General features: G+C 40.4%; 1 protein-coding gene across 1 annotated transcript in view; it reads left to right on the forward strand.

The window, feature by feature from the left end:
* The first annotated feature begins 3,607 nt into the window (after window positions 1-3,607).
* Window positions 3,608-13,920, forward strand: part of LOC147911639 (neuronal membrane glycoprotein M6-b-like) — a 157,663-nt gene continuing 147,350 nt past the window's right edge. The window contains exon 1 of the mRNA XM_087427902.1: window positions 3,608-3,626. Within this exon, the coding sequence (XP_087284028.1) occupies window positions 3,623-3,626 (4 nt within the window). The 5' untranslated portion in view covers window positions 3,608-3,622. The remainder of the gene's footprint in view (window positions 3,627-13,920) is intronic.

The raw sequence follows: 13,920 nt of genomic DNA on the forward strand, positions 1-13,920 counted from the left end.
AAATGACCCTGATACTAAAACCATCAAGGACAACATAAAAAAAGAAAATTACAGGTCAATATCACTGACGAACATTGATGCAAAAATTCTCAACCAAATACTAGCAAATTCAATACAACAATACATTAAAAAGATGATACTCCATGATCAAGTGGGATTTATTCCAGGGATGGTTCAACATCCACAAATTAATCAACGTGAATCACCACATTAACAAAGTGAAGAATCAAAATCAAATGATCATCTCAATAGATGCACAGAAAGCATTTGGTAAAACATAGCATCCATTTATGACAAAAGCTCTCAATAAATTGAGTATAGAGGGAAAGTACCTCAACATAATAAAGGCGATATATGACAAACCCATAGGACTTCCAATACTATGTTAAATAAGAGTGGCAAAAGCAGGCATCCTTGTCTGATTCCTTTTTGAAAGGGATAGCTTTCAGTTTTTCTCCATTGGGCCGCGAATATACAATTGGGAAGGGATAGTCTCTTCAATAAATGGTGTTGGGAAACTGGACAGCCACATGCAAAAGAATGAAAATGGACCATTATCTTAAACCATACACAAAAGTTTATTCATAACAGATTAAAGACGTGAAGGTGAGACCAGAAATCATAAAACTCTTAGAAGAAAATATAGGCAGTAATCTCTTTCACCTCAGTCTTAGTGATGACTTTTTGGATTTGACACCAAAAGCAAAGGCAACTAAAGCAAACATAAACATGTGGGACCACACTGAACTAAAAAACTTCTGCACAACAAAAGAAATCACCTACCAAATGAAGAAGCAACCTACCAAATGGGAGAAAATATTTGCAAATTGTATTTCTCATAAGGGTTAATATCCAAAATATATTAAAAGAGAAAAACATACAACTCAATAGCAAAAAGCGCAAACAATCCAATTAAAAAATGGGCAGAGAGTCTGAATAGACATTTTTTCAAAGAAGACATATAATTGGCCAACAGGTATGTGAAAAGTAGCCCAACATCACAAATCATTAGGAAAATGCAAATCAAAACCATAATGAGCTATCACCTCACACCTATTAGAATGGCTATTATCAAAAAGACAAGAAATAACAAGTATTGGTGATGATGCAGAGAAGAGGGAACCTTGTACACTGTTGGTAGCAATGTAAATTGATGTAGCCACTATGGAAAACAGTATGCAGGATTCTCAAAAAATTAAAGACAGAAACACAATGCAACACAGCAATTCCACTTCTGGGTATTTATCAGGAGAAAACAAAACACTAACTCATAAAGATGTATTTAGGAGGCTGGCCCAGTGGCATAGTGGTTAATTTTGGCACACTCCGCTTTGGAGGCCTGGGTTTGAGGGTTCAGATCCTGGCACAGACCTACACTTTTCATCAGCCATGTTGTGGCAACGACCCACATATAAAGCAGAGGAAGACTGGCACGGATATTAGCTCTGGGCTAAACTTACTCAAGCGGAAAAAGAAAAAAAGAGGAAGATTGGCAACATATGTTAGCTCTGGGCAAATCTTCCTCTGGAAAAGAAAAAATAAAAAGATCAATTTACCACTATGTTCATTGCAGCATTATTTACAATAGCCAGGATGTGAAACAATCTAAGTGTCCATTGAAAGATGCATAGCTTAAGAAAATGTGGTGTGTGTGTGTATATATATATATACACATATATAACGAAATATTATTCAGAAATAAAAAAGAATGATATCGTGCCATTTGTGAAAACACAGATGGAACTTGAGGGTATTATGCTTAGTGAAATAACTCAGACAGAGAAAGGCAAATGCTGAATGATCGAAGTTACATGTATAACATAAACAACAACAGTAACAACAATTAATAATACTGTATTGTATATTTGAAAGTTGCTAAGAGAGTAAATCTTAAAAGTTATCATCATAAGACAAAAAATTCTCTATGTCTGGTGATGGACATTAACTGGACTTATCATGGTGATCATTTGAATCATTATGTTGTACACCTTAAACTAATACAATGTTGTATGTCAACTATACCTCAATATAAAAAAAGTTCTAAAAAAAAAAGAATTCCATTTTGCCCTCACCCACTTCCACCTTTCTCCCTCAGTTATTCTCATCTGTGGTCAGATTCTGGCACACATCAGCATTCACGTCCTGTTCAAAGAAATTACATTTCTGTAACAGGAAGACAAACAGTTACACCTATGAGCTCTCTACTTTTTTATTACTTCATGAAGACTGGTTAGGAATGATTATTACCATGGGATTGTGAAAGTGAGCTAGTGATTTGCCTAGCACAAATGTCCTCCTTCTCTACAAAATATTATTAGAGTTTTCTAGAGCTCTGCCGTGATAAAAATCTTTCTTGTCCAATAAATTTCAGTAGATGAAATGTTTGCCACCTCCACCCTTTCTCAGCACTAAGACATTTGCCTTCTGGTATAAATATCCCTAAAGTTAATTGCCTGTTTTTACTATTTATGGAAACTTCTGTTCAAATAACAGTATCTATTTTCAAAACAATGAAGAAACACAACATAAAATATCAGGGGGGAATGTTGGCTTCAGTAATGTCACTAAAAGCATTAGCCATACAAAAAAAGCAAAATTCTTTTCTAAGGAGATGAAAGAAATTTAAGACTTGACACTGTTAAACCATTAATTCATTAACAGGCTCAAGTTACAGGCCAGAGCAACGGAAGAAACGGTGACGGGGGCGAGTCTGCACAGTCTCCCAGAGCCTGTCAGGGGTGGGGTTCAGGGATTCGGCGGGCTGATTACCGACACCACCAAATTTGTCACCACCCCAGACCGGAGACTGCCGCCTGTGCCCTTCTAAGTCATATGTTATCCGTAAGTAACTCTAGTTACTGGTTCGAAACCTTGGACGCACACTAGAAACACTTATGATGCCTGGGTCCCACTCGCAGAGGCCTTGATGAAAGCAGATTTTTCAAAAGCTTCCCACCTGATTCTAATGTACAACAAAGGTTGAGACCCAGTGGATAAAGGAACCACCCGCAGCAAATATATGAACAAAATTATCCGAGACTGTGTTTCCGGCAACTCTGCCAAATACTGAGTGTTCTTGGATTAGTGTCCCATGCCTCAGTTTCTTTATCTGTGACGAAGATGAAGTTTTAGATGATAGTTAAGACCGCAAAGCCCCCTCCTGCTGTAACAGTTCTCTTCTGGGACGCCGATCGGCATCTGCGAGATCCTGGAAGCCCCCCGGCTCCCCTCTCTCCCCATCCCTGAGCTGGCTTTTCCGGCTTCCGCGCCCCTAGGCGCTCACTCGGGGGTCCCAGAGGAAGCCGCGAGCATTGCCGGCCGCCCCGGCGCGCCCGCTGCCCCGTGCGGGCCCTCGCTGCGGGCGCACAAAGCCCCCGGCGCTGACGTCAGGGCCCCTCTCGGCGCGGCCGGCCCCCAGTGCAGGCGGAGCCCGCCGCGCTCCCACCCCGGCCCCGGAGCGAGGAGCGAGGAGCGAGGAGCCAGCCCGGCAGCCCAGCGCAGCCCGCCCGGAGCCCGGCCCGCGCACGTGCCCGCCGGACCTGCAAACTTGTGCCCCCGGCTCTGCCGGTCCCCGGGGAGCCCGAGCGCCCGCAGCCCGCGCCTCTCCCGCCCGTCTCCAGCCATGGGTAAGCTAATGCCCACCACAGCCCACCGCCCTGATCCCGCGCCCTAGCCCGGGGATAGGTGAAAGGTCCCGCCCCACCCCAGCTCAGGTGGTGTCTCCTGGGACACCGGGACAGAGAGCAGGGTTAGGGGAGAAAATATGCTGACAGTACAAAGGACGCTGCACAGGTATCCGAAGGCCTAGGTGCGGGCCCCTGCCCTATCCTGCGGGCTTCCCTACCCTCGGTCAGCTCAGGCAGCAACTCCCGACAAGAGAGTCCAGAAGAAGGTGAGCCCTCTGAGGGACTGCAGAGACAGAAGAGCGCACATCCTGAGCCATGAGCTGAAACGCATTGACAGCTCCGGATGCCCTTCTCTCGGCGTCATGTGTTCGAATCCTGCCTTCCGCTTGTGGCACACCAGCCAGCTGCCTTTTGCGAAACAGCTGTGCCAGTGCCGGCTTGCTCGCTTTGGCTGGCAGCTTCTGCTTGGTAGAGTAGCTTCTTGCCCACTTCCTGGGACGCTCTCCCTGTAGCCCGAACTCCCAGCTCTGAGTAGCGTCCTGTTCAGCCCTTCGCTTTTAACCCGCATGAAACAAACTCCCAGTTCCCCAAGCCTGCGGTATTCCGAGAGCTCATTTGCAAATAATGACGCTTGGAAATAAGAAGGTGGGATGGGCGTTGGGGTAGAGTGTGAATCTCTTTGTCCTCTTTTCCAACTATCAAAATATGGACCAGAGCGCAGGTGGAGGTGGTGTGCCCAGCAGGTTCCGATGCTGTGGGGCAAGCGACTAGCAATAGTGAAAGCCCAGCTCTGGAGATTGAAAGTCTCCAACCTGGAATAGAGCGGATGTTAGGGGGCTGTAGGATTCTTTCTGCCACCTCCTATCACTCTGAAATGCTACTGTTAGCAACATGTTAAATGGGGACTCTGTATGGCCGGGAAAACTCGCGGAGCGCTGTGGAAATCAATTTAATTCCGCTGCAGCCCTGGAAATGTGAGAACTCTGCTTGGGAAAGGGTTTTCTCTCCCTGCTCCATAATCTTTATCTAGCGGCAGACAGACTCCAGCCACAAGCTCCACAAAAGCTGCAAAGACAGTGAAGATCCCCTCCGAAGCATTCCTAATGAGGAAGTCAGTGGGTTTAACTATTGCGGGTTACTAGTTAGGGGCTTGGGAAGTCCCTGCCCGTCCTGCAGCCAACTCCTTAATCCCCCACACCTACTCGTATTAATTGTGTGTGTAAGAGGATATGGGGGACATATATACTGATTAAAAATTTGGTGAAGAATAATAAGAAAAGCATCTTTGTATTTAAAATGAAACTCAAAGACTGTTATATTTAAATCTATTTTTTTAAATTAAAGACTTACTAGGTGATCAAAATATGAAAGGAAATAAGATCCCTGAATACAACATTCAATACAATACAATTTCTTACCAAAAAGTTAGGGGAGAGCTAGGTTAACATACTTTTAGAAAGAGTGGGAGTGAGTGACCTATAACTCTGGTTCCTACTTAATGCCCTCATGTGAGTAGTCACATCATTCAGCGGTCAATCTTAAGTGAAGTTTATACACAAAAAATTACATCACAGCTGTATTTCAGCGTCTAACTGCTTTGGCAATGCTTGGCAAAAATGATTTCTGAGTTACACAAGTGTGGAATTGAGGAAAGCATTAGTTAAGTTTCCTAAAATAAATTTGTCTTTTTTGTACTGTTTTGTTCTGTTCTTATTTGTTCTGTTCTTAATGCTAGGCCTACCAATGGTATTTGGATTGTAGTGGTTAGAAATTAAGCATTGGATTATCACATAGGACCTTTCTTCAGAGTGACTTTCACAATACCCTGGGCTTAACTGGCAATATATACCTGCAGATGTATGTGAATTACACATCACATTTGAATTACCAGTTCATTGGTGGATTGACACGAGTTATTTCCACCTCCTGGCTGTTAAGAATAATGCTGCTATGAACTTTGGCATACAAATATCTGTTTAATGCCTCTTTTCAACTACCTAGGAGTAGAATTGCTAGGTCATAACGTTAGTTCCATGTTAGGCATATTGAGAAACTGCCAAATTGCTTTCCACAGTAGCTGCACCATTTTATAATCCCACCAGTAACATATGAGGGTTATAGGCTTTATTTTTAAGCAGGTGAAAGCTATACTTCTCATGAAGCAGAAGCCCAAATCAAAGGCCTGTTCTCAAGGAACTACTTTGTGTTTTGGACAGCTGTTGTTTCTATACTTCAAACTTAGGTTAAATGTGCATATTTTACTAGTTCTGGCAGTATCCTTGGCTTTAGTTTTCAATTTTTACGTTAAAAAACAAATGAAAAAATTTCCTCCATGCCGAAAAGAAAACATAATAATTTCCTTTGGTAGATTTTTAGTTAATACACCACAGGACTATAAACTGGTTTTATTTTTCTGGATGTATTTGACAACCGAACATATGCTTTGCAATGTTTTGTTCTTTTTTTTTTGCTGCAGAAGACTGGCCCTGGGCTAACTTCTGTGCCCATCCTCCTCCACTTTATATGGAACGCCACCACAGCATGGCTTGCCAAGCGTGCATCCGTGCACGCCGGGATCCAAACCGGCGAACCCCGGTCCACTGCAGCGGAGCACTCACACTTAACTGCTTGCAGCACTGGGCCACCCCTGCTTTGCAATGTTTTAATTGAAGTTATTTAAGGTTGGGAAAATTCTGACCATAGACCCATTGAATTAGGACTTTGGCTCTTATACAAGTTGCTTTCTTGACCTGGTTTTGGTGAATTTACTGGTAAATAGAATTTATGGAAATGAAAGTCTCTTTAAACTCAAATTTTAAAGTATTTGAAATCTTTTTAATTTTTTGTTTATTGCAGTAACATTGGTTTATAACGTTTTATAAATTTCAGGTGTACATCATTATACTTCTATTTCTGTATAGATTACATCATGTTCACCACCCAAATACTAATTACAACCCATCACTACACACATGTGCCAAGTTATTCTTTTCGCCATCTTCCCTCCTCCCTTCCCCTCTGGTAACAACCGATTCAATCTCTGTCTCTATGTGTGTGTTTGTTGTTGTTATTATCTACTACTTAATGAGTGAGATCATATGGTATTTGACCTTCTCCCTCTGACTTATTTCATTTTGCAGAATACCCTCCATGTCCATCCATGTTGTCATAAACGGCTGGATTTCATCGTTTCTTATGGCTTAGTAGTATTCCATTGTGTATATATACCATGTCTTCCTTATCCATTTGTCTCTTGATGGGCACTGAGGTTGCTTCCAAGTTTTGGCTATCGTGAATAACGCTGCAATGAACACAGGGGTGCATGTATCTTTACGCACTGGTGCTTTCAAGTTCTTTGAATAAATACCCAGCAGTGGAATAGCTGGATCATATGGCAGTTCTATCCTTGATTTTTTGAGGAATCTCCATACTGTTTTCCATAGTGGCTGCGCCAGTTTGCATTCCCAACAGCAGTGTATGAGAGTTCCCTTCTCTCCACATCCTGTCCAACACATGTTGTTTCCTGTCTTGTTAATTATAGCCATTCTGAGAGGCGTGAGGTGATATCTCATTGTAGTTTTGATTTGCATTTCCCTGATAGTTAATGATGTTGAACATCTTTTCATGTGCCTGTGGGCCATCTGTATATCTTCTTTGGAGAAATGTCTGTTCAGGTCTTTTGCCCATTTTTTAATTGGGTTATTAGTTTTTTTGTTGTTGAGATGCATGAGTTCTTCATATATTTTAGAGATTAACCCCTTATCAGATATATGGTTTGCAAATATCTTCTCCCAGTTGTTAGGTTGTCTTTTCGTTTTGTTGATGGTTTCCTTTGCTGTGCAGAAGCTTTTTAGTTTGATGTAGTCCCATTTGTTTATTTTTTCTGTTGTTTCTCTTGCCCAGTCAGACATGGTGCTTAAAAATATGTTACAAAGACCGATGTCGAAGAGCGTACTGCCTATGTTTTTTTCTAGACATGTCATAGTTTCAGGTCTTACATTCAAGTCTTTAATCCATTTGGAGTTAATTTTTGTGTATGGTGTAAGGTAAGGGTCTACTTTCATTTTTTTTGCATGTGCCTGTCCAGTTTTCCCAACACCATTTGTTGCAGAGACTTTCTTTTCTCCATTGTATGTTCTTGGCTCTTTTGTTGAAGATTAGCTGTCCATAGATGTGTGGGTTTATTTCTGGGCTTTCGATTCTATTCCATTGATCTTTGTGTCTGTTTTTGTGCCATTACCATGCTGTTTTGGTTACTGTAGCTTTGTAGTATATTTTGAAATCAGGGAGTTTGATACCTTCAGCTTTGTTCTTTGTTCTCAGGATTCCTTTAGCTATTCGGGGTCTTTTGTTTTTTCCATATAAATTTTAGGATTCTTTGTTCTATTTCTGTGAATAACGTTGTTGGAACTTTGATAGGGATTGCATTGAATCTATAGATGGCTTTAGGAAGTATGGACAGCTTAACTATGTTACATCTTCCAATCCAAGAGCATGGAATATCTTTCCATTTCTTTGTGTTCTTTAATATCTTTCAGCAATGTTTTATAGTTTTTGTTATACAGCTCTTTCACCTCTTTGGTTAAGTTTATTCCTAGGTATTTTATTCTTTTTGTTGCAGTTGTAAATGGGATGGTATTCTTAATTTCTCTTTCTGCTATTTTGTTGTTAGTGTATAGAAATGCAACTGACTTTTGTATGTTGATTTTGTATCCTGCAACTTACCGTATTTGTTTACTACTTCTAAAAGTTTTTTGGTGGATTCTTTTAGGATTTTCTATATATAAAATCATGTCATCTGCAAATAGTGACAGTTTCACTTCTTCTTTTGCAATTCCTATCCCTTTTATTTCTTTTTCTTGCCTGATTGCTCTGGCTAGGACTTCCAGTACTATGTTAAATAGGAGTGGTGACAGTGGGCATCCTTGTCTGCTTCCTGTTCTTAGAGGGATAGCTTTCAGTTTTTCACCATTGAGGATGATATTAGCTGTGGGTTTGTCATATATGGCCTTTATTATGTTGAGGTACTTTCCTTCTATATCCATTTTATTCAGAGTTTTTATCGTAAGTGGATGCTGTATCTTGTCAAATGCTTTCTCTGCATCTATTGAGATGATCATGTGATTTTTATTCTTCATTTTATTAATGTTGTGTATTACGCTGATTGATTTGCGAATGTTGAACCATCCCTGCGTACCTGGAATAAATCCCACTTCATCATGGTGTATAACCTTTTTAATGTATTGTTGTATGCAATTTGCTAGTATTTTGTTGAGGATTTTTGCATCGATGTTCATCAGTAATATTGGCTAAAGTATTCAAAATCTTTAAGCTGAAATAAAGAATGAGCAGTGGTGTTATGTACTCTTATCTTTTAGTGCATGTTAAAAGAAAACATGGATTTTTGATTATTGAGCAAATTATTTTTTTATAGTTTTATTGAGATATAATGCATATAATGCACAATTCACCCGTTTAAAGTATATAAAGTGTATAGTACAGTCAATGGTTTTCGTATATTCAGAGTTGTGCAACCACCACTATCTAATATTAGAACATTTAAATCACTCCAAAAAGAAATCCTATACTTACTAGCAATTACTTCCTACTCTCTCCTCCCCTGGCCCTGACAATGGCAACCATTAATCTACTTTCTGTCTCGATAGATTTGTCTATTATGGACATTTCATATAAGTAGAATTATATGAGCCATTTGATATTTGAAGTATGTTTGACTGTTAGTAACTTTGGTTGTTTTGCACAATGGGAAGATGTTAATGTATTATTCTTTGTATGTAGTACACTACGGAAATGTGTTTGTGGAAACTAATTGTTATTTCTTTGGCTGAAAGTTTCCACATTAGGCTCTGTTGTACACACACACACATACACACACACACATTCATACACATTCTCAGTGTTATTTTGGTTTTATCTGATGACAACTCTGTTTTCCAACAGAATTTTGATTCTGTTACCTTGGTCATAGACTTCAAGATTTTGCAAATAGATTCAGTGTTATAACCTCTTATAAGGCCTATGTGGAATATTCATCATGCTCTAATGTGGCACATGTATCCAGAGAGAAATGCTGATTTTGTTTTGTTAGTTATCTATGAAATTTTCAATGAAAATTGTAAGCAAAATTATTAGATATAGCAAAACAGTAAAATAATTGTTTATAACCATTTTGTGATAGGGATGTTTTTATAAGTATTATGAACTTTAACATTGTTAATCATTTCACTAAACCCTTTTAGAGAAAACTGATTCTGGGCAGTCCTTCTCAAGCTATAATGTGCATATGAATCAAATTACCTGAGGACCTTGATTAAAAAAACTAGATTCTGATCCCGTGGGCCTAGGATGGGCTCTGAGTTCTAAGAAACTCCTAGGTGGTGTTGATGTTCATAGTCCCAGAAGACACTTTGAGGAGCCAAAATAGAGAACATGCATGGCAAGCCAGAGGCCTGCATTCGCCTGCCTAGATCTTCACCTAACTTGTAATAAGATCTTGGGTAAATATTTTTCTTTTCTTAGTCTCAATTTACTATAAAATAGAAAGATTTGATGAAATTATTTGTTTGGGCTCTTCCAGATCTAAAAATGTGTAATTTAGGGGAAAAAAGAAAGGAGACAGTAATGTTATGCTTGAAAAATATGAGAAGATACCTCCCTAGTTGTTTAAACACTGTTTGGTTCCTTGAAGCCAGTATCATTTGCATCATTTATTGTGTTAAATCCTTTGTCTTCAATGTGATCCCTATAGGAAAGTTGACTACTCTCTGTTGTGACTTTGTTAAATTATCATTTAAGTAGACCTTTGGAATATCAGATGGTGAGCCACAGTTCAACAAAAGACCACAAGAGAAACTGCATAGAGACATTTCTCACTCATAGGCCTTGGAGGAGGTACATGTCACATGTGGCCGTGGGGCCACATGGGGAGCTCAAGGCGCAGTGCAGGCAGACAGAGAGGCAGAAACTGCTATACTTATGTACCAGTGAAATACTTGTATATTTATTAGGCTCTGCAAGTGGAGTGCTTTGGGGTCCCAGGCTAAGGCCAAATGATCAATTCAAATCAAGAAGGGTGGGGTTTTGGTAAGCTCCATGGGTTGGGGGAGGTCTTATCTAAAAACAAGGGAAGGCCCTGGGAAGTGAGGAGATTGTTTATCACAAGGGCTGTTGGGGAAGTCATATCAGGAACTCACATGTTCTTGTGACTCTGTGTGCTGCCATCTAGGGCATCTGCTAGCATGCAGGCTACTGTCAGTTTAAGGTCCCCACAGGCCACTTGTCCAAAGAAAATGGATGCTGAGACAGCAGTACCATGGATAGCTTAGCTCTCAACATTCTCCAAGGAAATTAGTGCAGAAACTTCTAATGTTCATCTTCTCTAACATTTCTAGCTTTCTCTTTCCCATAGCTCTGTAGGGCTAGATTCAAAAGGAAACACCTGAAGAAATGGAGTAGGGAATTACAAGAACCTCCACTTCCCTGGAAGCACTAAACACCTGGCAAAAACTATCAGAATCAACATTACCAGAACTCTGGAAGGTAGTTAAAGCTTTACAGCAACCAAGTGAACATTTATCCGGGAGAAAGGCCACTGGAACTTAGTAGAAGAATGCTGTGATGTTTTAAATTAGCTGGCACCACCCATCCCTTGCATTCTTAATAACAGCAGCTCTTATTCCCTCTATGGGTACCTAGTTTTAGAAGAGAAGAGCAGAATTTGTTCCCAAGGAATTGTGACGGTATTTTTTGATCTGCCTAGGAATTCTCAGGTGTTAAACAGTGTCCTTGCCTTTGTTCACCTAACCAAGAACTCCTTCAGGGTGGAGAAGTACCTGTGCAGAGGACATTCCTTGAAAACATTTAAAGGCAAATAAACAGGTTGCTACTGCCTGGGACAAAATAAAAAACAAAAACGAAAGAATAACAACAAATCTTTGGGACAAACAGTAGACACACTGAAAGTCTGGAGGGCAAACTGGAGAAAGATAAGTGGGGAATAAAGTTTTTGAGAAACTGTGACATCTGTGGGTGAATTTAGAAAGCCAAATGTATTCCAGGGGCAGAACGCTTGGTCAGAAAAGACCCAAGACAACCATAAACTTTCATTTCCACTGATTCTTATGGTTAGCAGAAACAGGAAGTAATGGCTAAGGCACAGTTGTAAATAGCCTCACTAAGCATTAAAGGAGTGTACCAACAAAAAGCCAGTCTTCAAAGACCTGGAAAGTATGTTTTTTCTTCATCTTTCCTCTCTTGCTCCCTCCCTCCCTTCCTTTCCTCCTTCCTTCCTTTCTTTCCTTTTCTTTCTTTCGTTTGTCTGTCTCTTTCATCTTTTCTTCCTTTCTTTATTCTATCCTTTCTTCTCTTCCTTCTTTGTCTCTTTTTCCGTCTTCTTCTTTAGCTCTAGATGTTTAAGGAAATTCTGTCAAACCGTGACACTAAAGGAAAAAAAGTTCCAGAGACCACACATGACAAAGAACACAGTCTTTACAAAAGTAATTTAGAAAAATCACTAATCAAACTCATATATTCACAAGCAACAACAAATACTAAAGAGGTGGAAAAATTTTATTTCCAGAGTAATTAGATCACAATATTCAAAATGTCCAATTATAAAAATAAATTACTAAACATACAACTGGAAAGTATGGCACATTCACAGGAAAAAATTAAATGGTCAGAAACGCTCCCTCAAAATGCACACATATTGACTTTGCTAGGAAAATACTTTATATTAGTTATCTTAAATATGCTCAAATAGGTAAAGGAAACCATGTAAAAAGAACTAAAGTAAACCAGTAGAAAGAGATCTCAACAAATAGAGAATATCAGTAAAGAGAAATTATAAAATAGAACCAAATAAAAATTCTAGAGCTGAAAATTACTATAACTAAAATGAAAAATTTACTAGTGAGGTTAAATGTCAGATTTGAGATACCTAAGAAGAAGGAGCTTAAAACAATTAGACCTAGCAGGCATGCACAGAATCTCCTGCTGAACAGTAGTTTCGTGCTCATGTTTCTCAAGTACATGTGAAACATTATCCAGAATAAAACATATGTTAGGTCAAAAAACAGATTGCAATAAATTCTAAAAGTTTGAAATCCTACAGGTTTCTTGTCCTGCCACAATGGAATAAAAGAGAAATCAATAACAGAAGGAAAGCTGGAAAATTCACAAACATGTGGAAATTAAACAACACAGTCTTAAACAGTGGATCAAATGATAAATTAAAAAAAATTAGAAAACATGTTAAGATAAACGAAAACAAAAACACAATATACCCAAGTTTACAAACAAAATGAACATATTTCTCACAGGAAAATTTATATCTGTAAACCTTTATGGTGCGAAAAAGCAACATGGCAGAGTAAGCTGTCCCTCTTGTCCCTCCCCACCTTATTACAACTAAACAGGTATTCATTGACCACTGGAGGATATCCACATAGCACAACAGGATGCCTGAGAGACCTACACAGCTATACATCTGAAGGTGGATGGACTGCCTCCCCAGAAGAAGTGGAGATAGGTACTCTTCTACCTTTCCCTGGCAGGAGTGAGCCAGGGAACAAGTCCTGTGCCTGGTGCTACTCTGAGAGGAAGCAAGGACAGGCTAGCCTCTTTAAGAATGCTATCCTGGCCTACGGGACTGCCCACCATGCTGCGGTGGCCCTGCCAGTGGGGAGACGCACTGGTGCGAATGTAAGAGGAGGTGGCAGCAGCCTGAATGCACGTGAACACTATCCTGGCCATTACAGAGGAATGCCTGCTGTGATGCATGGGCCCACAAGTGGGAACGCACTCTGGCAGAACTGTAAAAGGAGGCAGTGGCAGCCCTCCACATGCATGCAAACATTATCCAAGCCTGCAGGAGCACCCACTCTGCTGCCAAGTCCCTGCCAGTGGAAACGCACCCTGGTGTGACTGTAAGAGGAGGTGGCAGCAGCCTTGTGTGTGCACATGAATGCTATCGTGGCCTGCAGGAGCACCCACGGTGCTGCTGCAGCCATGAGTGGCCCCAGCGTGGACCCCATGAAGAAGCCTCACCCGCCAATACAGTGGCTGTCATGACTATAAGAGGAGGCAGCAGCAGCAGCATCATGGGACACACGCAAATGCTATCCTGGCCTGCAGGAGTGCCCAGCATACCTGCACAACGTCCAGCAGACAGGGTGGGATGAGAAACACAGCTCCTGCTTCTCCCCAATCATAGCAGATGGAATTTGTGACCATATTTGTGACCGCAAATATGCTGGCAAAGGATTAATTCATT

This window comes from Ceratotherium simum, chromosome Y, assembly GCF_057802395.1.
Source record: "Ceratotherium simum simum isolate JZ-2026a chromosome Y, ASM5780239v1, whole genome shotgun sequence".
NCBI lineage: Eukaryota > Metazoa > Chordata > Mammalia > Perissodactyla > Rhinocerotidae > Ceratotherium > Ceratotherium simum.